The sequence below is a fragment of the Condylura cristata genome, unplaced genomic scaffold (assembly GCF_000260355.1).
Source record: "Condylura cristata isolate star-nosed mole 26May11 unplaced genomic scaffold, ConCri1.0 scaffold00015, whole genome shotgun sequence".
NCBI classification, from domain to species: Eukaryota; Metazoa; Chordata; class Mammalia; order Eulipotyphla; family Talpidae; genus Condylura; species Condylura cristata.
In genome coordinates, this window is record NW_004567116.1 from 17,094,344 (window position 1) to 17,117,607 (window position 23,264).

At 44.2% G+C, this 23,264-nt stretch overlaps 1 protein-coding gene across 1 annotated transcript in view; it reads left to right on the forward strand.

Moving 5' to 3' along the window:
- The window catches only part of LMO2 (LIM domain only 2 (rhombotin-like 1)), a 58,416-nt gene extending 48,589 nt beyond the window's left edge, over positions 1 to 9,827 (forward strand). The window contains exons 4-6 of the mRNA XM_012725186.1: positions 28 to 250; positions 4,232 to 4,447; positions 8,865 to 9,827. Coding sequence (XP_012580640.1) covers positions 28 to 250; positions 4,232 to 4,447; positions 8,865 to 9,084 — 659 coding nt within the window. The 3' untranslated portion in view covers positions 9,085 to 9,827. The remainder of the gene's footprint in view (positions 1 to 27; positions 251 to 4,231; positions 4,448 to 8,864) is intronic.
- Positions 9,828 to 23,264: the final 13,437 nt, after the last annotated feature.

Genomic DNA, 23,264 nt, shown 5'->3' on the forward strand with positions numbered 1-23,264 from the left:
TTCGCTCTCTCTCTTTGGCGTTTGAAGGGAGCGCGGCGACTGTCCTTGAGCGCGGAGGGCCGAGCTCGCATCCCGAGCGCCGGAGCAAGAGGAGGCGCAGGAGCGGCGGCGGCGCCCGAGCACCCGAGGGGGTCCGAGCCCCCGCAGCCGGCCAGCCCCGCGCCACAAAGGGAGCGCCCCCGCTGCCTGGCACGCCACCTCCCTCCCCAATGTCCTCGGCCATCGAGAGGAAGAGCCTGGACCCGTCTGAGTAAGTGTGGCGACTCTGCCCCGTCACCCAAGCTGCCCACGGCCTCGCGCGCGGGGCGGCGGGGGGAGCCGGCGGCCGACCCCGAGGCTCCAGGTGCGCGCGGGCGGCGTCGGCCCTCTGCGCCTGGCGCGGGCTCCCCCTCCCTCTCGGAGGGCGTCTGGGGCGCCGGGAGAGGAGCGGGCTGCGGGCGGCTGGCAGTGGGGGTCGGTTCCGCGCTTCTGCGGGCCCCTCCCGACCACTCGGGACGTTCCCCAAAGCCACCGCGGGCCGGAAAGTTTACACGCGAGGAGGCACAGGGGGAGCTCGGAGGCGCGCAGGTACAGTCCCAAGAGCGTTCAGGGCTTGACTCTGCGCCCCCCGCCCCAGCTCCTCCCTTCTTGCTCTCTTTGTCCACTTGATCCTGGGAAAAGGGGGGCATGCCAAGTGGAGGCCTCCCGATTACCGAACGGCCCCACTCCGGGTCTGCAGGGCGGGAGGCCGCCTGCCGCGCCAGGGGTGGCGGGTGAGGGAGCCGAGCGTCCACCTAGCAGCTCTAAGACCTTGAGAGACTTTAGGGCAGAACGTGGAGTTGTTCCATCTGTAACCCCTCCCCTCGAAGTCCCTCGCGGGGGCGGTGAACCTCGAAAGTTAGTGCCCCCTTTTGCTTACAGGTGAGTTTTTCTGGGTAGCAGAGTTTCATAGCATTTTTCATATTCTCAAAAGCATCTGGGATCAGGCAACCGAGTGTTCTGAAGAGCCTTTGCCGGAATGTTCCTACTCCCCAGCCTGTGCCTAGCCCATTTGCTCAGTGTTAACGTGGGGAGAAAGGGATGTTAAAGATAATCATTTTCCCATCAACACAAATGCCCTTTTAAGATTCATTAGCTGTCTGGTTTTGAGAATTTTTATTCCTTTGAAGTCCCCCTCTAATCCTTTGAAGGGATTTGTTACTCAGACCAAAGGAGCTGGTTAATGACTTGTCCATTTGTTCTTTTAAGAGGCATTTGTTTTGTTTTCTTTCTTTCTTTTGCTTTAAAAGAATTGTGTTTTCTTGATTGAAGTCGCCCTCCCCCACCCCCATCTGTGGTGTTTATATACCTGGGTTTTACCCTCAGTCACCAGCGTAAAAGCTCAGCATGTTCTCATAAAACACAGGAAGTGCCATGATCCAATGAGAATATAAACATCACCGTTCAGTCTTGAAGGTTAAGACAGCAGGTCTATAAGGAGCTAGGTTTGTAAGAACAAAAAATCCAGCTTCCTTAAACAAATTCTCAGGAGAAAAGTAACATTCCTTTTTAAAAGAATATGTCTGTGCAAACAAGGGGTTGAATTTTTACAAATCTTGCATTACCACTCAGCCCTGAGTTTCAAAGCCTGGGCAAGCCCGTAGGAATACAATAAGAGTGATGTGGGTAAACTAGTGCCCTCTGCCTTTTCTATAAGCAAAAGTTAGTTACTAAAACCTTCTATTAGAAGATAAATCTGTAGGCTTCAGTTCCCTGAAGGAAGTTTGCTCCTTTCAAAATTTGTGATTTTTCAGAGATTAGAAAATTGAAACATCCAGCTTCACAACATAGCAGGCAGGCACTGAAGTTCACCTGCTGTGGCCGCTTCACCCCCTACCCAGTGAGGACAGGCTCTGATGAAAATGGAGCAGCCAGTTGAGAAATTACTGGCACAGTTTCCCCCACCCACTTTCTTGGAAATTGTCAAGAAATTATTCCAGAAACCCAGACTGAAGTGATCCTCAGGTGTGATCATCAGATAGGCCCTAGGAAAATATAAAATCCTAACTTGAAGGTGAATCCCTTCAGTTATTAGCTTGGAACATCCTCCCAAGATAATGTGATTTATCATTAATTATAGGAAGATAGATAGAGCCAATATCTTATCCTGTCCATTCCTATCTCATCTCAGGCCATCACAATTGCTCTTTTGCGTAACACTTTTGCTGCAGACCACTATCCAGCTAGATGCATCATTGTGTACTTACTCAAAGGGTCATGGTGTTCAGCAGCACCAAATGACAGCCAGAAGCTCGCCTAGGCACATGCAGATGAACCATTTTGACAGGAAGACAGCCAGAATTCATGAACACAGAGGTTTCCTCTGCTGTACAATCGGTGGCCCCTACTGCCTCCCTGTGAGTAGCAAGAGCAGTTCATTTCAATTCCAGGCAGTTTTGCACCAGCTAAGTGCAAATTCTCCTCTTTCACAGTTGGTTGGCAGCATCAGCATTGGGGCACCCAGCGTGGTTGAGGTTCTGGGAGTGTTTTCAGAAGCCCGGAGTGAGACCAGAGGCTGTGGAAAGAGAAAAGATGCAATTCTGAGGTGATGCACGTGCAAATACTAGGGATCTCAGCTACTTCTCAGAAGGGAGAAAATCCTCCTGGATAACCTGTGCAAACAAAGAAAAGCAAGTCAGGCTTCAGTGAATTCTTGAAACTGTTTAACATCTTGATTTTTAAAGAGCAAACCAGTTTGGCTTTTATGTTTCCTTGTTTGAAAAGAGATAAGCTCCAGAAGGCTCCTGTTCTCTGTCTGGGGCGTGGGCTTGGGCACAGCATCCCTCAGTGTCTATAGGGAGGTAAGCGCTCTGCAGTCACCTAAAGCTGTCAGAGTGTGTTGCAAACACTGATTAGTTGAGCCTCATCACCCCTAAACGCACAGGTGCTGAGCCGTGTGGGCACAGGCATGAGGTCACCTGGAAAGTGAATGTCAGCTCGACATGGGAGACCTAGGTTTACGCCCTCAGCGTCCTGATGGAGCAACACCCTTTGGGGATTTCACAGTTGGGACCATGTCCATTTTTAAATCATAGTAGATTTAAAAAAAATAGATATGTGTCTGCATGAGGTTCAAAGGAGCCCTTGTTTGACACACCAACAGGTATTAGGGTTTCTTAGTGTCATTTCCTTCCACCCCTTGGTTTTCTTTTGGCAAATAAAGTTTCTTATTTAAAATGTTCAGAGGCTATTTCAATGCCTTCTCCTCCTTGAAGATAATCATTGCCCCCCGCCCCCCATTTTCTTCCCTAAGTCAACTTTTATCCAAATCAGCTTTGCCATTATAAAAATTTGGTGTCCTTTCTAAGTTTAATAATCCTCTCAGCCTCAGATTTTCCTCCAAGGATTCATTTGGTGAGAAGGATGGGATGTGGGATTTCTGTAAAGAAAAAACAAAATAGTGATAAATCCTATTATAGCTGGGTAGAACCTTTATTTTGGATTGAAAAAAACAACCTAAAATGATTTTTCATCACATTGTTCTTTCTTCCACACCTCTGCCTTTGTGTTGTTGGGAAGGAATACAGATAGGAAGGCTTGGGGATTTGTATGCTTTTAATCCGGGGGTAGTTTGTGTCCTGGCAGCCGGCAGCCCTCTGGGGTTTGGCCTTTAGGCCCTGGGTTTGGGGGGGGGGAGGGGTACGTGAAGATAGAGAAGGTGAGTAGGATGAGTGGGAAATCGAAGGGAAACCAGAATGGTGCTGGCTGGACTGGGGGTGGGAGCAGCACCAGCCACAGTTGACTGGTTCCAGGATGGAGGCCCGGCACCCGTCCACCCTACCCCAAGACTGGCTGGGCCTCTCTGCGGGCGGTGCTGTCCTTTCTCCTATGTCTGCACAAGGCAGCAGTGAAGTTTCCTGTTTGATCTAGAGTGATTCTTGACCCCCCATTTCTTTTTTTTTTTAATATTTATTTGTGCATACAGAACTGGGGTACGGGCCAGAGGTGTGGTGGGTGAGAGGATTCACCAGAGACAGAGTGGGGAGCAGAACAGGCAGACTGACAAAGTACACTGCTGAAGGGAGCAGCAGGCGGGTCTGGAGAGGTCTGCCGTGCCATGTGGATCACGGCCAGGGATTGAACTCATACTGCAGTGGCTTTGGAGAGCCTCATAATACCGTGTTTTAACCCGTTGTGCCACCAGGGAGAGCCCAACCCCCCATTTCTTGTCTCACCAGATGAGGTTGTCTGTAACAGTTGGTCTTCTTTGCAGGGAACCAGTAGATGAGGTGCTACAGATCCCCCCATCCTTGCTGACATGCGGTGGCTGCCAGCAGAACATTGGGGACCGCTACTTCCTGAAGGCCATTGACCAGTACTGGCATGAGGACTGTCTCAGCTGTGACCTCTGCGGGTGCCGGCTGGGCGAGGTGGGCCGGCGCCTCTACTACAAGTTGGGCCGGAAGCTCTGCCGGAGAGACTATCTCAGGTATCTGCCCCTCAGCTCCTGGGCAGTGGGGGTGGGGTGCACAGGTCTGTTGCACCCAGCCCTGCTACCTGCCCAAGGTGGTCAGGCTGCCGAGGCCTAGCCTCAGTTTCCCACACAGAAGCCACACTGACTTTTCTTCCTATGTGATGAACAGGTTCTCAGGAATACAGTCCTCTATGATAAAAGACGAATATGTTGAAGGCAAGAGAAAGAGAAACCCCAGAATTCAGAATACAAGTTTGCTCTGCGGTGTCAAACAAAGGAGAGCATTGGGGAAGTAGACATAGGGGGTATTGCCACTTGTATGTTTGAAGATAGGTTCTTAATGCTCCCAGAGATACATCGAGGTTGGCCGCTAGAGTGTGATGAGAAGTTTAAGAATAGGAAGTATGTTTTCTCCAGGCTGTTTCTGTCATTTGCCTTTTATGGAGCCAATTGGGGCTCACCTGTCAGTGGCAAGTTCAGGCCTGGCACATTGGTTTCTAGCTCTTTGACCTCGAGTAAGTTGTGCGGGCTTCAGGAACCTCAATTTCTTCATCTGTAAAGTAGGGAGACTAATAGGACTGAGTCCAAGGAGAAGGTGAGCCTTAGGAGGGCTGGATCCAGCAGACCCATGTTATCAGATGTCAGCTTCTTGTGTAACTAACCCTGGTGAAATGATAATGAACAAAGAGGTGGATGAATGGGAAAGAAAAATAGGAACTCTACAGCTCCCATTGGGGCAGGAGCCAAGGACATGTCTGATACCCCAGGTCATACTATTTATATTGGCCATGGGAATTTTCCAGCATGCAATGAGTGCCTTTGCCTAGAGCCTTCTAGAATCCCAGTTTCATATTAGCTGCTGTGGAGATAACTCTGTGCTCTCTACTGTCAGGTCTATTCAAGGGGGTAGCTGTCAGTTTTCCTGCCATCTTCCTATGGCAGAGGGTCTGTGCGCCATGCAGCTCTAAAACATCAGGACCACCCAACCCGTGGGAATGTTCAGACCAGGCCAGCTCTACTTCCCTTACCTGCCCTCAGAGCATTTAACATTAAAAAAGAAAAGAAAACTTGCGGGAGATTTTAGTGAAGAAACCTTATCTGTTTACTCAGAGGCTGACGAATAAGTCCCCCCCCCTCAAATTCCCTGTTAAGTCCTTGCAGATTTGGTGGTTCAGAAAAATAAACATGGTTTTCAATGATCATGATTATAATCGTGAACTGGGAGTTCTTAGTTATAGAACTAAGAAAATAGAACTGGGAGACGTAGAGACATGATTTTGCTGGCTACCAGTTTGCCAAGTCAGTGCAGAAAGCAGACGGGTAAATGATTCCCATTGGGCTCTCCGCCTGCATCCCTGTCAGATCATTTGAATCTTATTAAGTGAAGTGCAGATAGAGTGAGGTCAAAAGAGCCCGGCTTCTCCCTATCTCTATGGCTTTATATAACATTCAAGAATAAACCCAGTGCTGCCTGGGCTTGTTAATCTTTTCCATTTTTAAAAAGGAGAGGAAAAATAGTCTGGGAGAACCCAATGTTAATTAACTTGTGTCTTGGTGACATGAAATAATTCTTCTGCCTGCTACATTCCTAGGCAACATGTTAATTAACTCTGCGTTAGTGCAGGCGTTTCCAGTCATCTTTTAATATTTATATTATTGTTATTAAAATGGGCAGGAGAAAGCTTAAGATGTGACACCTCTCCAAAGAGGGAAAAAAATCATTTGTTCCTTTAGAGGTGGTCCTGACGCCCAGGGCTTTTGTTTACTTGTGTTTCTAACATCTGGCTGGCTGTGTTTTGGAAAAAGGCACGTTTGAAGAGTAGCTAAACAGGTTCTGTTTAAATGGGAGTCAGCCCTTCCACCCCCTCGGACAGCTTCTTCTCCTGAGGATTTCCAGTGGCTGACTGGCCTGTGGCAAGTCCTTGCCAGACCGAGCCTCAAATAGCACAAGACCCCCATACAGAATGTCAGTACTGGCTACTGCATTCTGTCACGTGGTCCCTGGCAGTAGATGCTGGTGCCTGTGACCGTCTAGATGCCCCTCAGACCTCTGTACCAATTTTCATCAATGCTTATGCACAGCTCATGCCACCCCTCCCCCAACTGCCCCTCTTAGGAAGGTTTTACTTTAACAGCCTGCACCTGCCTTTGTTAGCCTCCAAGAATGCCACACACCCCCAGGCTCCTGAGGGCCTTGGCCAGTGGCTGGTACTTCCAGGAGCACTGAGCCTGCCCCCCTTCCTGGAGATAGAGCCAGTTGGACTTGTACCCCAGATCTGCCTTGCCATCAAGCTAGAGCTCCCCTCCCAGCGATTCTGCCTGAGATCACAGCTTTGCTTACCTTTAAATTCTCACCTCAGGGTCTGCTTCTGGAATCGCCAGCCTCAGGCATCCACTCATGGTGCCAGAGGTGAGCCCTCCAACTAGTCAGTCAGGTTCTGGTTTATTCTCACTGTGAATAGAATCTCAGAATAGCAGATCTGGAAAGGGCTTTAGGGCTCCCTGGCTCCATAGCTGAAGATGCAGAAGTCACTTGCCCTGGGGCATCTGGCTAGTTTGAGCTGATGCTGGGACCCGAACTTGTGTTCCAAATGTTTGTCCTTTCTGCTTCCTCCCCATTTGCTGCCAGGTGTGTGTTAAGTCTCCCCCAGCTTCCCGGTAATCCGCGCTCTTCTTCCTGAAGGGTCACACACTCCAGGCAGGTAAATTCGCTCCCCACACAATTTTGTGAGCCATCTCTCCTTGCTCATGCCCAAACTCAACTTACTGAACAGTCAGGAAGCCAGAACTGTCTTTCCACTCTGTGACCTCCAATGTGGTGCTTCCCTGCAGCTCCACCATCTGCTACTTTGGGATAAAATCTTCTCCCCCAGTAATGAGTTTGCTCCCAGGTGGTGCTTTGAAAACACTCAGAGATCTTCAAATGGAGAGTGGGATTCACAGGGAAATTAGTTGGCCCCTGCTCGAGGAAAAAGCTCTCTACTCACAGACCACAGCTTCTGGATTCCATTAATTTTGCCTAAATATTTCAGAATGTATCAGCCGCCTTCATGTCCTACAATTTCTCCCCTGTACCCACCAATTCTCTGCTTTTCTGAAGTCAGTGAGAACGTCCAGTGAGAATAAACATTCACCTAAAACAGTCCTGAAGGCCTTAGCTGGACAGGACCTGTTCACAGAGTCAGCGGTCATGTGTGTGCGCCTTCCTATAGCAAGACTGGTAGAGCTGGGGCCTGAGCCTGAGCTGTGTGAAAGCAGAGCCAGCTTTGGCTTCGCCCTGGTCTGTTTGTGCCTTGGCATGCTCCGTTTCTGACAGCCGAGCGACTTAGATGCTACGAGCTGCCATTCCACAAGCTCAGAGGAACAGGTATCACCTGGGTGACTCAGGGACTCAGGGCTTGTCCTAGACTCCGAATCCGAGTCTTCTGTTTCCAGTACTTGTGCTTTTCTGCTCTTGCACAAACTTCAGCCTGCATCACAATCACCTGGAAATAAGCGTGCATTAACTCATAAACTCCTGGGTCTCCTGCCTGCCTCCCAGAGCGGTTTAATTAGACAGTTTGAGAATTCGCATTTCTGAAAATTCTCAGGTGACACCAATAACACTGGTTCCAGGACTAGACTTTAAGCACCTTGGTGGTTCTGGTCCCCACCTTGTATGTCCCCTCCACCCCCGGTCACTGAATAATTACTGGAGATAAGCAACTGATCAGGTGAAATTTAGGAGTCTTGTCAGCACATAAGAGAAGTTTCCCCAGAGATGCATGCCCATGAGGCAGCAAGGACCTTGAAAAAATATCTTCCACGCAATGTGGAGAGATGCATTTGTCCTCCAGATCTCTGAGGCAGGAAGAACTGCACCCTGGGCTTTTGTCCAACTCTGTGTCTCCCAGAAGCCGGGCCCCAGCACTTCATCATGTGCCAAGGACCTTTGTAGCTTAAGGTGGAGCCCACAGCACCACTTCCCACAGGTGGGATTAGTGACTTCAATATGATAGAATCTGGGCCCTCAGCAAGATGACCATTGTATTGCGCTCTTGGTTAATTCCCTCTCAAAGAGGACCCCACAAGCCCTCCAGAGTTGACTGAGCTCCTCTTCTGACATGTTCCACCAGGTACACACCCTACATGCCTAACCCTCACTGAAGCTGAGGGTCTGTTCCAAAGAGGAGGGCCCAAGGCAACCTAGGGATGGAGTGATTGCTGTGGGCAGGGAAAGAACTCAGAGAAGGGACAGTTGACACCAAACACAAGAGACATGGACTCCCGCTTCCTCCAGAATCCTTCTCCCTTCTCAGAAAGGCTCTCCCCGGGGCCCAAACCTCACCTGCGTCCTGACATCTTAGAGTCCAGCTGCTGTATGCATGCATTAGCCCTTACCCCGCCTCGCCGGTGCCACTGTCTTCTTAGCTTTCCTTCCTTTTCTCTCCAGGCTTTTTGGCCAAGATGGTCTCTGCGCCTCCTGTGACAAACGGATCCGAGCCTATGAGATGACCATGCGGGTGAAAGACAAAGTGTATCACCTGGAATGTTTCAAGTGTGCCGCCTGTCAGAAGCATTTCTGTGTGGGTGACAGATACCTCCTCATCAACTCCGACATTGTGTGTGAACAAGACATCTATGAGTGGACTAAGATCAACGGCATGATATAGGCCAAAGTACCACCCCCACTCCCATCCCCACCCCCACCCCAGGGAGTGGGGAGTCATTTCCCTGAAGTCACTGTCTCCATGGGGGGCTTCACTCACAGGCACTTGGGGGATTTGAGGGTGGGGTGAGGCAGTTCTTAGGGGAAGGAACACTCTCACTGGGCATCAAGACGCAGCATCCTAGTGACATATGGAAGGGACCAGATGTAAATGTGACAGAAGCAATAGCCTTTAGGGAGAACTTATGGCCCCCTCTGTAGGAACTACATGGCTCGTGAGGGCGCACTGGGTGGCAGGAGGTGCTGAGGGCTTTCACATCTGCAGGGACTTCTTAGGATGTTGACCCTTGAAAACTAAAGATGTGCAATTGATTTCTTTCCTTCCTGGCTTTTCTACCAGCCCCGTCCCAGTCACCATCCTCCACACACCAGAAGGACAGAGAGGAGAGTGGTCATCCTTTTATTCTTGGCCACCCTCCCAAGGCCTTAAGCTTTGGGCCCAAGGGAAAGTGCATGGAGACAGATTTCAGATGAGAATGGAAGCTGCAACTTTTAACCAAACAATTATTTAAAGCAATGCTGGTGAATCACTGTTTTTAGACACCTTCATTTTTGAGGTGAGGCATTCCACAGATTGTTTCTATACAAATAATGTAAATCTAAAACAAAAAGTTGCTCAACTATTTTATTATCTTAGATTATATCGAACTATTTGTTGTGTGTAGTTAAAAAAAATTCTGCAGACAATAAAAGCAACAGACTAAAATGCAGTGTTGTTTATTTGATAATGACTCACAATTTGGGGGTGGCAGGAAAATAGCTTTTTATATTGTCACAGAGAAGTAAATAAGCAATTTACTTTTAGGTCAAATAAAAACTTGCCTTTATTGCTTGGGTTTATACCAGGCAGGCACGTTTCTATATTACTAGCAATTATGTAACAGGTCATCATGTAGCTCAGAGGGATGTAGAATAATTAAATTGTTATTGTAAAACCTGCATTTCACTTGAGCGTTGCACAGAATGAACGGAAGGCAAGATCATTGCCTTTGGGAAACCTGTAACCTAGAAAGGACACAAATACATAAAACAGATTCCCTTTGGGAGAGAAGGTAATTACCTAGTTTGAAATGTGGCAAAGATGCTGAGCTTGACACTTCGATTTTCCAAGACGTGTGTCTCAGGGTATTTTATGACAAGTGGTTAAGAGGACCCTACTTGGAGGATTTAAAGCAGGCACTCTAGTGTTTTCCTTGCACCCTCTTCAGGCCGCCATGAACTGACTCAGAGCGCCACCTGCTGGTCATCACCTCCTAGCGCTCTATTTCAAGAACTGACCCAATGACTGAAAAGCCCAGATGAATGTACTTCCCCATTACTTCATAAAAATACTGACAAGCACCAAGAAGTCTTAATGTGCTTAATCATCATGACATCATAAACTGAAAAGCATGCTACAGTTAACTGACTGATATTCCTTTAAAACCTACATCACTGAGGTTTAGTTTGTTCCTTCTAACAGAAATAACGTTGAGTCTCTTGACCTGTAAGGTGTTAAAAAAGTGGTTGGGGAATTTGGCTGTTAAGGTGGCCTACTTAAACCAAGCCTAATTATATTGCATTCCAACTCCATGAGAGTCAGCAGCTGCCAAAGAGGGGACACTTATTCTAAGTCACTAGTTCTCGAATTGTGGTCCCTGAACCAGCAGTATCAGCATCACCTGGGAACTTATTAAAAATCAAGATTTATGGCTCCACCCCAGACAGTGAATCGGAAACTCCGTGAATGGGGTTCAGCAATCCGTGTTTTAACAAGTCCCTAGGATGATTTCGATTCATGCCCAACGTTTGAGAATGTCTGCTTTCAAACATTCCCAGTTAGCAGGTGCGCTAAGTTGTTCAGAGCTCATATTTGACACAAAGAGCAATTACTGAAGCTTTTCAACAAGTCAACAAACCTTCTTTTCCCATTGTCTCTAAACTGAAAAACCTTACATAATTCTGTCACTCAGCTAACTGTTGTTACCTACCAGATCAGTCACAATTCATAACCAGGTTGGCGTGAATAGTAATAATAATAATAGATTTTAACTATGCAATTATGAGTAGTTGGTAAAATGTTAAATGATGCTTTTTTGGAAAATGGGAACTTTATTCTTAACCCTGTGTTAGTGCAACACGAGATGCAAGAAACCAGTGGACAATGAGGAAACCCTTTCCATGCCTCTATGGACTAGATGCAGAATTGCAAATGCACAACCAGAGTCTCCATGACAAGTCACTCCAGGAGCCCCAATGCCTAACCCATAACTGAACTTGAGCCTTGGGAAGAGACTTGGCCAGGGACCAGCACTCAGTCTTCCATGAAGTCCTTGCCTGAGCTTGTAACCCAGAGTCAGGGGAAATACACCCATTACCCGGACCCAAGTCTTGATTGAGACATTGTGCTTCCTCTTACCTCATTCATGTCTTTGTTCCAAACCAGCTTCCCTTTATTGTAGTAAAACCACTGCTTTTCAGGGAAACTTGGAGTCCTACAAAGTTAAAATAGAGCCTTGGCTAGGAACTTTATCATCTGAAGACTTTGATAGAATTGCAATGTCATCACTTCATTCTTTTAACAACTTCAGGGCACCAACCATGTGGCAGACACTAGTCGAGGTATTTTATGAATATTAACTCCTTTAATCTACACACCCACTCTAGTTGGCAGTTTCTACTTCTTGTCCTCTGCATTTTACTGTCAGGGAAACTGAAGCACAGATAGGATTAGTAGCTTGTTCTAGGTCTTCAGCTGATAAATGACAGAAGTAGGCTGTAACCATGGCCCTCATCTGGATGCTCTGTTACTTTTCTCTTAGAAACCTGAAACCATGCTTTCTCATCTGCAAAACAGAGACGATTCATACCTCTCTCCCTAGGCTATTTCAAAATATTTGAGTTTAGTCTAGCCAGAAATATAGCCAGATCACAATATAAGATTAGCACCATAATAAGATAAGAGTACTATTAAAACACAGATACAGGAACAATTAAATCAGCCCAGAGGTGATAGTCTGGAGATCAGGAGTGACATTTGAAATGACCTTGGACCACAAAGGAGGTTACACAGGCAAGAACAAGACTCAGAGAACTTGGCCTTGCAGAGCAAGTAATCGAAAGCCCAGAGCTTTCCTGGAGATGGTGGTGGTGGTGACGGACATTGGCTGGAGAGTGGCTGAGTGGGAGGTGAAAGGGTTGAAGTTCTGGCTCTGTCAGAGGTGGGGTGACCTCTGATTCTCAGTCCCTTATAGGATGTTACTGGGCCGGGCTTGACATTGAACTCTTTGTCCCAGCCCCTCCTCTTCCTTATCCTGTGGTCTCCTGATTAATACAAAAGCTTATCAGTCTGCAGGTCCCTGGGCTGTCCTACAAATGCACAGAATCAGGATCTCTTGGATGGGGCCCAGGAATCTACAGGCCTGCAAACAACCCTCTCCTGTTAGTGCTGCTGTTAGTGCAGGGTGTTTCCTGACTTGCATAAGCTGCAAACTCTTGAGTTCCTTGAGGACAGAGACAGTGTCACCCATTTATCCCTGTCACCAGACCCCGCTGCCTGCCTGACACCTGCTAGGTATTTATGTTATTGAAGTAAGTTCTTGACTCTCCTCTCAGCTTCCACAGCATTTCTTACCCAGAATGTTTTCTTTGATTTTCAGCTTTGTTCTTTTCTTTAAAATTTCATTTGGTAAGGAGGCCTTATCTCAAATTAGCCTGTGCATTCTTTAGCATTGCTTACAACAATTAGGCCAATGTTTGGCATATGGCAAAGAAGGAATATTCAAGGGATGGGTGAGAGGGAGGCTGGTGGGTGAGAAAGTCAGGAAGTGTGGTTTTCCACAATGGGGAGACTGAATGGCAAATAGAAATCAAAATAAGAAGCAGACCCCAGGAATCTTGGGTGGGAAGAAGGGAAGTATAAGATGAACCTGGAACAGTTTATTATGCCCAAATGTAAAGGAGTGCCAAAAAAAATTACATAAAGATGACTTATTAATGGCCAAATCAGGGACAGTTTGACTACCAAAATAATTAAGGGTAGTAATGAGTTATACACTACTGGGGAGGGGGAATCTGTATTCATGAGTGGATATCAGTAATAATTAAAAAGGCAGAATCTTGAGTGTTAGCTGTTAAATGTATAGAGCATGTGGGGGTTTAAAATATCATCATTTACAACTATCACAGTTAAATGATAACATCAAGAAAAACCATCAGTAATTACTAAATTTCAACAAGGTGCAGGATTCCTGTGTGGTCTTCAAGTGCCATCCCAGGTGCAAGGAGAAAACCAGTCATGATACAGGAGAAACTGGACAGCACCTTGCCCAGGCGGTGAGTGAGGGGTAGATGGACACTGTGTCTCCAGATGTGACATCCTGAAGGGCACAGCAGCACATTTTAGTATTCTGCCTGAGAGTGCAGAACCTGAATCTAATTAGAGACATTTTAAGACAACTCTTGTCTTAAAATGATATACATTATATTAGGAATGTTCTGGATTAAAGAAGTCTGAGGATACCTGACAACTAATTCCAATGCCTGGCCACCCTACTGGACCCAACACCAGAGAGAAGGAAAATCTCTATAAGACATGGCTAGGAGGGACCTTCCTGCTGGTGCAACAGGTTAGGATGCAGCACTGCAAGCTGGCCATAGCTGCTTCAGTGTGAGGTGACCCACATGGCACAGCAGACCTCTCCTGTTCCCTCCTGCCCGCTGCTCCCCTCAGCAGTGTACTTCGTCAGTCGGCCTGTTCTGCTCCCCACTCTGACTCTGGTGAAGCCGCTCACCACCTCTGCACCCCTGGCCTGTACCCCAGCATAAGTAAGTAAATCTAAAAAAAAAAAAAAAAAAGACATCACTGGGTCATTTGACAAAACAAAAAAAATGAATGGGTGGATTAATTCAAAGTATGGCACCACTGTTAACTTACAGAGTTTGATAGCTGCACTGTAGTTACATAAGAGAAGATCCCTGTTATTGGAAAATAAATATACCCTGAAATATTTAGGAGTAAAGGGTTATGACATGTGTAATTTATTTTCAAAAGATTGAGAAAAAAATAATGTGTATGTGTGCGGAGAGAGAACATAAGTGAAAGTAAGTGAGTAAAAGTGTAAGAGACAAATCCAGGTAAAGTATATACAGGTGTACTATTTTCATTCTTGCAACTGTTCTATGTTTTTAAAACTGTACAAATAAAAAATGTTCAAAGCTCAGTAATCTTGACTTTGTCTTGCTCTGGGCTTTCAGTTTAATTAGGAGAAACACAGGAAAGGTAAAGAAAAATACAGTTCTGACCATGTACTGTTTATCACAATTTACTGTACTTTTGACCTTAGAAATAAATAACGTGCCTGAAGGAAGCCTCGCCAAACAAACACATAAATACACACACGTGCTGCACACACACACAATATGAGATGTGTTTAGGAGGGTTCACATAGTGGCAACTTCTGACACATCTTATTTCTCAAGCATATAAGAAGAGCTTACTACAAATTCTGCATTTCTTTGTCATTAGGACCAAGATTTTAATCATCTGGCTCTGAAATGTGTGTCTGATAGAACCATGAACTTAAGCTATAATGTTTTGTATGTAGATCTAAGAATTGAGTCAAAAGAAGTTTCAAAGCATTAAAGTCACTTCCGTTCTCTGCCAGTGAATATGAATTAATTCTCCCTGAAAGTCATCATTTCTCTGACTTAATAGAATCTTTGAAGCTGAATCAAGTCAATTTCCATTGTCACATTCCAAAGCTTTTGAACTGGGTGCAATGAATTACCCTATTCGATAGCCACCTTGAAGATGACTTTGTGGTGAGCCTACAAAAACCGAGCAGCGGTCTCCTTGAGAGCAGCCTCAAGACCCCACCCCACTCCTTCCCATTTCTTAATGAACAGCTTAAGGTAAATGCTACCTTTAGATACATATTAGGCAAAATAGATATGAAGGCAATGTCCTGTGACAGAAAGTTGAATTGGAAATAGGAAACTTGATCTGGCCATTCATTAGGGATGTCTTTTTTTTTTTTTTTTTAAGATTTATTTATTTACTCATACAGAACTGGGGTACGGGCCAGAGATGCAGAGGGTGAGAGGATTCACCAGAGACAGAGCGGGGAGCAGAACAGGCAGATCAACGAAGTACACTGCTGAGGGGAGCAGCGGGCGGGTCAGGAGAGGTCTGCCGCGCCATGTGGGTCACCTCCAGAGCAGGGGGGGGGTAATCGAATTCATGCGGAAGTGGCTTTAGCTTCTTCGTGCAGTGCTTTAACCCGCTGTGCCTCCAGGGAGGGCTAGGGATGTGTCTTTGAGCAGACCTCAGTTTCCTCATTTGTGCAATGAGGAACTGATTATAGATTTTTCCTAGGAATTTGCTACTCAACATTTGACTGGCCGACAGGTCAGGTATTAAAATCGAAGCGTTTGTCATAGCCAGTCTCCAGGATGCCTGCAGGGATCCATGCATCCAGGCTTCATGCCCTGTGAATCTCTGCCCACAACAACCTGGGCTAGTCTGTCTAATAGCCAATGAGCTATTGCAGAGGTGACGGGGTGTGGCCGCTGAGGATGGGTCATTAAGGACACCGTGACACCGTGACTGCTGCCTCTTGGGTCACTTGCTCTGGAGAAAACCAGCTGGCCTACCATGAAGTTACTCAGACAGCCCCATGTAGTAGAGGATGCCAGGCCTCTGTCCATGCCCAGTTGCCACTCACAGAACTGAGCCACCCTGGATGCAGAACCTCCAGCCCTGGCCAAGCCCAGCAGCCCCAGCCTACACCTTGACCATCACTCACAACAAAGAAACTCCCTAGCCGGATTGGGTTAATGATGCAGCTTCTGAACTTCTGACCCACAGAAATTACCTAAGACACATAATTGTGGTTTGAAGTTTCTGAATTTGGGAGCTATTTCTTATGCAATAAACATAACAAACTTCTACAGCAGTATGAAGGCATAATTTAATGTCTATTGAATCTAATGGTAAAAAAATTGAGCTTTAATTTTGTAGGCTTTTTGATTTTTTATTTCTCCAGGCATTTATTTTTTATTGTATCTTTTTATCCCTAGGGGATAAAACTATTTTTTTTGTAATGGTCCTTTTCCACTGAGTGTGAAAAGCTCTGATTAAAATAATACATTCTTAAAGCTGGAAACAATTTTTGAAATTATCCAGTCTGACTTTTTATCCAGTGAACAAAATGTCTTACAGCCTTTTCTATAATTTTCCAGCAATAAAGTTCAGATTCTCAATAGCATTTTATTATCACCCTTGTTACTAAACATGCCTTTTACTGAGACTTTGCTATGCTTAGGCACCTTGCTAATCATTTCATGGCCCTTCCCTATGCAGTAGATATTTCTACTCAGATTTTACAAAAGAGGAAAGTGAGAATTGGATAAAGCCTGGACTTTGATTAACTCTGCCTAGAGTGTTTGCAAAAAGGATAGGGAAAAGTCAACAGACTGAAGATATACTCAGTAGTTCAACTGACTTAGTGGGCACTAACAATGTTGCCTTTATTACTATTACTACTAATAAACTAATGCTAACAGGGACTTCTTCACCATTGGGGCATTGTTTATTGTTGAAGAAACACTTCTTGGGATTTATTTCGATGCAATTTGCTATGTTGTCTAAAGTTTTACATGCTCAGTGTGACCAGGGGAGAGGAGCTATGAGAAAAGAAAAATTTATTTGAATATAGATAAAACATTTCCTCTATTACCTGGTGATTGTAGAAAAAAGAAAATAGTTGGTCTTAACTCCTGGGGACTTGGAGTCATTAGGGAAAAAATGAGACTTTCAGACCCTGCCTGTGGTGTCTTATAATGAAACCATGGTGAGCAAATGAGCAAATCCAGCATTCCAAACAGGGGCCCCTGAGCATAGTCAGACCCAGTTGTACACAGCAATGAAACAAAATCAAAATTGGAGAATGCTCAGTTTGGGCAAGATGATAGTCTGAGATAACCTATAACACCTATAGATTATATATATGCTGAATAAGATAGATCCAAGTGATTTTTAAGTGTAAAACTAAGCTTCAGGAAAAACAAAGATAGAAAATTGGAGTTCCAGAAATAATCAGAGGTTAGAAAAATTGCATAAAGACAAAGACACCAAGATGTCCTGAGGGAGTTTCTGGCCATTACAACCTGGCTCCAGGCTGGAATAAAAGGTTGTTAGGGAGCAAGAAACTTACACAAGAGCAGCGATAGCAAAAGGCCTGGCCACAGTAAAAGAGTGGACTGGAGAAAGATCTGTCTACAGGCACTGAGAGATGTCAAGAAAGTGATTGCTGCTTGGACTCTGCATGACAGAGAACCAACGTTTCCCCTGAGAACTAGAAAATTCAGACCTGTTCCTTGTATAGGTTCTGATTGTAAAATAAATGTGTAGCCCAGGATATTGTCATCAAAACTTACACTGGGTCAGTGTGGCTTGTACCCCCTGCCTCCATCTTACCAGGATCATACCAGCTTTTTCTAAAGGGACAAGCCACACAGGCCTTGGGCCGATTCCCTGGAAAAATAAAGGATCCTTCAAGATGCACTTAAAATAACAGACACACCAAATAAATGAAAGGCATATGAGGATAGCAACATTCTTCCTGTGAGCCAAGGTCAGAAAATAAGCAAACAGACATTCTTTCAAAGGCAGATTTACACAAGAACAAAACAATTTTTATTTTTCTAGAAAGAGGAACTAAAGAACTGATATTAAAAACTCAAAGAGGGCCCTCCCCTGGTGGTGCAACGGGTTAAAGCGCAGCACTATGAAACTAGCAGCAGCCACTTCAGCATGAATCCAATCCCCTGACCAGAGAGGTGAGCCACCTCTCACCACCTACACCTCTGGCCTGCACCCCAGCTCTGTATGCATAAATAAATAAATCTTTTTTTAAAAAAAGAAATAAAGGCCCACCCTGGTGGCGCAGCGGATTAAAGCACAGCACTAAGAAGCTAAAGCCACTTCAGCATGAGTTTGATCCCTGCCCTGGAGGTGACCCACATGGTGGCAGACCTCTCCTGACCTCCCCTTAGCAGTGTAATTCATCAGTTGGCCTGTTCTGCTCCCCACTCTGTCCCTGGTGAATCCTCTCACCACCCTACACCTATGGCCTGCACCCCAGTTCTGTATGCATAAATAAATAAATCTTTAAAAAAACATAAAAACTCAAAGACTTGTTTAAGGGGCAGGACAGCTGAGTAAGGAATGAGTGAGATAGCAGACAAGAGTTAAGAAAATTACCAGAGTTTCATTAAGAAAACTGGAGGTGAGAACAACTTATATTCATTCTATAGCTGAGTATCAATGTGCACAGGCACAGTGATAGATGTTTTCTGGAGAAACAACCAAGAGGATTGTGGGGGCAGGAGGGGCTGGGGGTAGGGAAATGTGGAGTGAAAGGCTCCTGGGAAGAGAGAGCACACTAAAGAGACCCTAATGAAATATGATTTCATTTTCTTAGAGAAACACTTCAGATTGGAACAGGCATAACTCCAGATGATTTCATGTGGCTATTCTGGTCTAGAACTAATTTTCCTTTCCATTCCATGAGGAATTCCTGGTCATGAATGAAAATGGACATTTTAAAGGGTTGTATTTCCTACCCCAGTCAGAGCAAGAAAAGAAATTCTCTTCTCATGCTTCCTAGTTATTTCCCTGCCCTGGGGCAGATAGGATAGGATGCCACAGTGATGAGAGAAGGCTTCATGTAGACCAGCAGCCTTACTGAGGATGTTGACAATACAGACCCAACAGGAACCCTTTCCCGGCACGCTGGGTGTTCATGGATGCCACAAGAGGAAGCCCTTGATCCAGGAACAATAGCTACGAATGAAGCAATTGCTAACTAGGAGGAATACTGGACCAGGTACTGGCCAGTTACAGTCTTAACTCCACAGCAAGGACTCTGAAGTCAAATCAGGAGACTTCAGTGCAGACCCGGGGCTACATTGCCAATTTTTGTGGAAGGGCTTCTATAGCACTGGTGATTGGCTTCACATCTGAAGGCTAGACCCTCACTTCCTGAACCCAAAAGAAGCACTGGATGTGGGTATGTTGATGAGTTGTTTTCCACTCATGGTCCCTTCTTGACTGGGCATAACATCCTTTCATAGCAGAAACAAGATAGATCATAAGTTATTATGCATAACTCTAAAGTTGAAATGATTATCCCCACCTACCTTTTTTTGCAGGAAGCATTAGTCAGGACCTATCACATAGTCTAGGTTGCATTACATAAATGCCTGCTATCATTAATTTGCATGTTTACATTGGCTAATATGAAGAGTCCAGATGTTACATTTGCAAAATTCATCTTAAAGGAGTATCCTTTTTGTCGAAAATGTAATCAAGACACTTGGGAATGTTGTCCACACAGCTATTAGGAATAAATTGTCAAACAAAATAATAGAATCAGGGAATAGGATACTTGGAGTAAAAGATTTAATGCTTTCCATTTCTAGATGAAGAAAAGAAGACACAGAGAAAGAAAGCCACAATCACAAACTTGAAATTTGGCCCAATAACTTACAGTCCCAGAATGATATTCTATGGATAAAAAGGCTTATTTATTTTTTAAAGTGCTTCAGAAAAACTAAGCACTACAGACAAGAGGTCGTGTGAGCACTATATTCGGCAAATAAAATCCCAACCTTCTTATCATTTCCCCTAATGGAAATGACAAGCACAAGCAAAATGCCATGTGATTTGAAAGATAACAGGACCCAGCTCACCAGATCTCCTGTTATTACTGATTGAATCCTCCCAGCTATTATACCTTGGAAAAATATTAACGTGTTCAGCCAACAAAGACAAATATACAAGAAGAAGGAGCAGGGGGTGCTGTGCATTGCAATGCCACCTGATATTCAAATGTGTTCTCCTGAGCTGTGTCCAACGTCAGCATCATTTTTTTAAAGAGACATATCAGTTTCAGTCAAGGTGTTTATTTCTCTTTCCCCATTCTTCACTGCCCAGATGAAAGGGGAGAAAAACAAAAAGAATTATCAGCTACATTACTTTTTAATTTAATGCCCTTGGGTAAGGACAATATCAAGGAGACATGCTAGACCTTTCCGGGAAGACAGCAAATGGAGAACAGTGGACAGAGCAGCATCCATGAATATGGTTGCAGCAGCTGATCCTGCCCTTCTTCTCACAAGGTAAAGCCTTGCTCCCCATTGTCAATGCATCTCGGAATCAAATTATTTGAATTCCAGACACATCGACAGCACACTGAAGGGCCCCTGCCAATTTTTGCAGCTTGCTTGGAAAAGAGCATTGCAAAGCATCACTCATTTATACGACTCCCAGGCTCCTGTTGTAAATTCAGTGCACAGGAGGGCCTGCAGGTGCGGCCTTTGAGCTTAGTGCTCTAATCCTGTAACCCTTTACCACCAACTCCTTCCCTTCATGTGTGCAAAAAAAAAAAAAAAATACCCAAGCCAGGTTCTTCACCTCTTTCAGCTTCTGTTAGTCCAGATGGAGGCTACAGTCCCAGAGTTGTTTTGCCTCATTCAAGCTCCGAGGGCCACCCAAGCACAGCACTGAATGGTTCCCACAGCCACCACCAACATTTTCATACAGATGAAGTCTGGTTAAAATGAACATCTGTCTTCCAATAGTGAAACAGCTGATGATGGCCTATCTCTTGTTGGGATAGGAGGGGGCCATTAGCAAGGGTGTTTTTAAAGGTTTTTTTATGACACAGAAGGGGAAAATATCTTACAATATAAATGGAAAAAAAATCTGTTGTATAGCCCCCATATTATATATTTTATAGATGCATGAAGGTGTACACATTTAACTTACCAAAAAATACAACCACATTAATAGTGATTATGTTTTCTCCTTGATCTTTTTCTGTATTTTCTAAACCACATAGGTACTTACTTTTATATTCAGGAAAGTAAATGCTACTTATAAAGAAAATGTTCAAGAACATTTTTAAAATGATTTCCAAAGGTCCACTACACAGAACCCTGTTTTGCTTAGTGCCATGGGGAATCCTTATCACCTTGTATTTGGAATCCAATTATATTTTTATCCTTTTAATCACTTGAGACAGTCATTTCAGGATATCAAAGCCCTGACACCAGAAAAATGTGTTCATGAATCATTATATTATTTATTAAGTACAACACCCAAACCAGGGTTACTATTAGTCCACTGGGCATTATACACAAACTGGAAAAAACTATACTTTCTTGCAGTTTAAAAAAAAAGGTATGTTATTTATTAATAATATCGATTACTACTAAAGAAAAGTAGTAATTCTATCTAAATGACACAATTATATTACAAAGTAAGAGTAAATTTGAGAGCTTATGAGAATCTCAGTCACTTGAATCTAATAATTTGTTACAAAATAGACACCTTATCTATCAAAAATTAATTTTTAAAATGTCAAAAAGAATTCTTTTTGAAGGCTATACTAATTACTTTTCAAACTTAAGTTCCTATTTTACACAGATGTTATCAGATCGGTATTGTGGATTTACATTGGCTTTAACACGTGTAAAACCAATTATTTGTCATTCTTACCTGACTGACAAAAATCAATCACACCTTGAAATTTACAGAGTTATTTGGAAATGAATCTGGTAAATTATTGTCACAAAAATATTGAATATACTTATCTATTTATATATATATTAGACAGTCCACCAAAATAATGGGATATATATATATTTTTAAGATTTATTTATTTATTCATACAGAACTGGAGTATAAGACAGAGGTGCAGGGGTGGTGAGAGGCTTCACCAAAGACAGAGTGGGGAGCAGAACAGGCAGATCGACGAAGTACACTGCTGAGGGGAGCAGCGGGCATGTGGATCACCTCCAGGGCTGGGAATCGGAATTCCTACTGAAGCGGTTGCAGCTAGCTTGCAATGTTGCCTCCTTCCCCATTGCGCCACCAGGGAGGGCCCATGGGATATTTTTGTGAGAGAATACTGCAGTAGATTTTGCAAAGATCACTTTTAGTTCTCTATTCATTGATAAATTATATGTAAAATTCTTTCAGATACTCCTCAGTCAGATTCAATGGTACATTTCTACTCAGCTGTGATATTTTCTATTGATTAATTCTTCAAATCACATGAGATTTCTAGAACCTTGCTGTTCCCGGTATATAACATTGGGACATGACCAGGAGAATGCAGGAAGCAGAATCTCAAGTATCAACTCAAAATTACTGAGTCAGAATTTACATTTTTCTTAAGATCTCCAGGTTCTTTGTATACACATGAAACTTTGAGAAGTACTGATCTAGAATATTGAAAAGGCTATGGTAGTTTCTCAGCAATATGAACCTTTTTTAAAGGTAGTATTTTGGGGCCTCCCTGGTGGACTAAGGATTAGGTCTTAGCACTATCACCTCTGTGGCCAGTTTGATCCCCAGCGAGGGAGCTGACCCACACAGTGCAGTAGACCTCTCCTGTCTCACCCACTGCTCCCCTTAGCAGTGTATTTCCTCCATCTGCCTGTTCTGCTCCCCATTCTGTCTCTGGTGAATCTTCTCAGCCCCTGTACCTCTGGCTTTCACCCCAGTTTTCTATGCTAACTAAGTAAACAAAGATAATATCATTGTTGTCAATATAGAAAGAAAAAGATATAGAGTTTGCATCATAGGGTCTTATGGAAATAACATTTGAAATGAATCTCTCTCTTCACTCTGGTGTTTTTACATTGGAGAAGTGGGCGAGGGTGGGGTCAATGTCAAGAAATTTAATTTGTTGAGCAGCAATCATATTTTTTATGATTATCATAAATTCATTTTTCTTGAAAGATTTTCTTTGCCTTTTATATGCTTTTAAAAGAATTATATACATTGTCTTTTAGTTTCTAATTTTTTGGTAACATCAGTTTTATCTTCACTGCAAATTTTATGAATTTTAAAGGTGATTTTTTTCCAAAGTAATATGTTTGACTTGCATTTTTGAATCTATATTTTTATTTATATCATCAACATGCATTGTATACTCCCTCTAATTAAGTTTTAGTAGCAAGATGGCATCTAATCAATTTTCTCATCTCACATGCAACAATGTTTTAAAATTTTATGTTCCATAAATGCATTTTCAGTACCCACAAACATTTGGCTGAAGCAAAAAGAGTAAT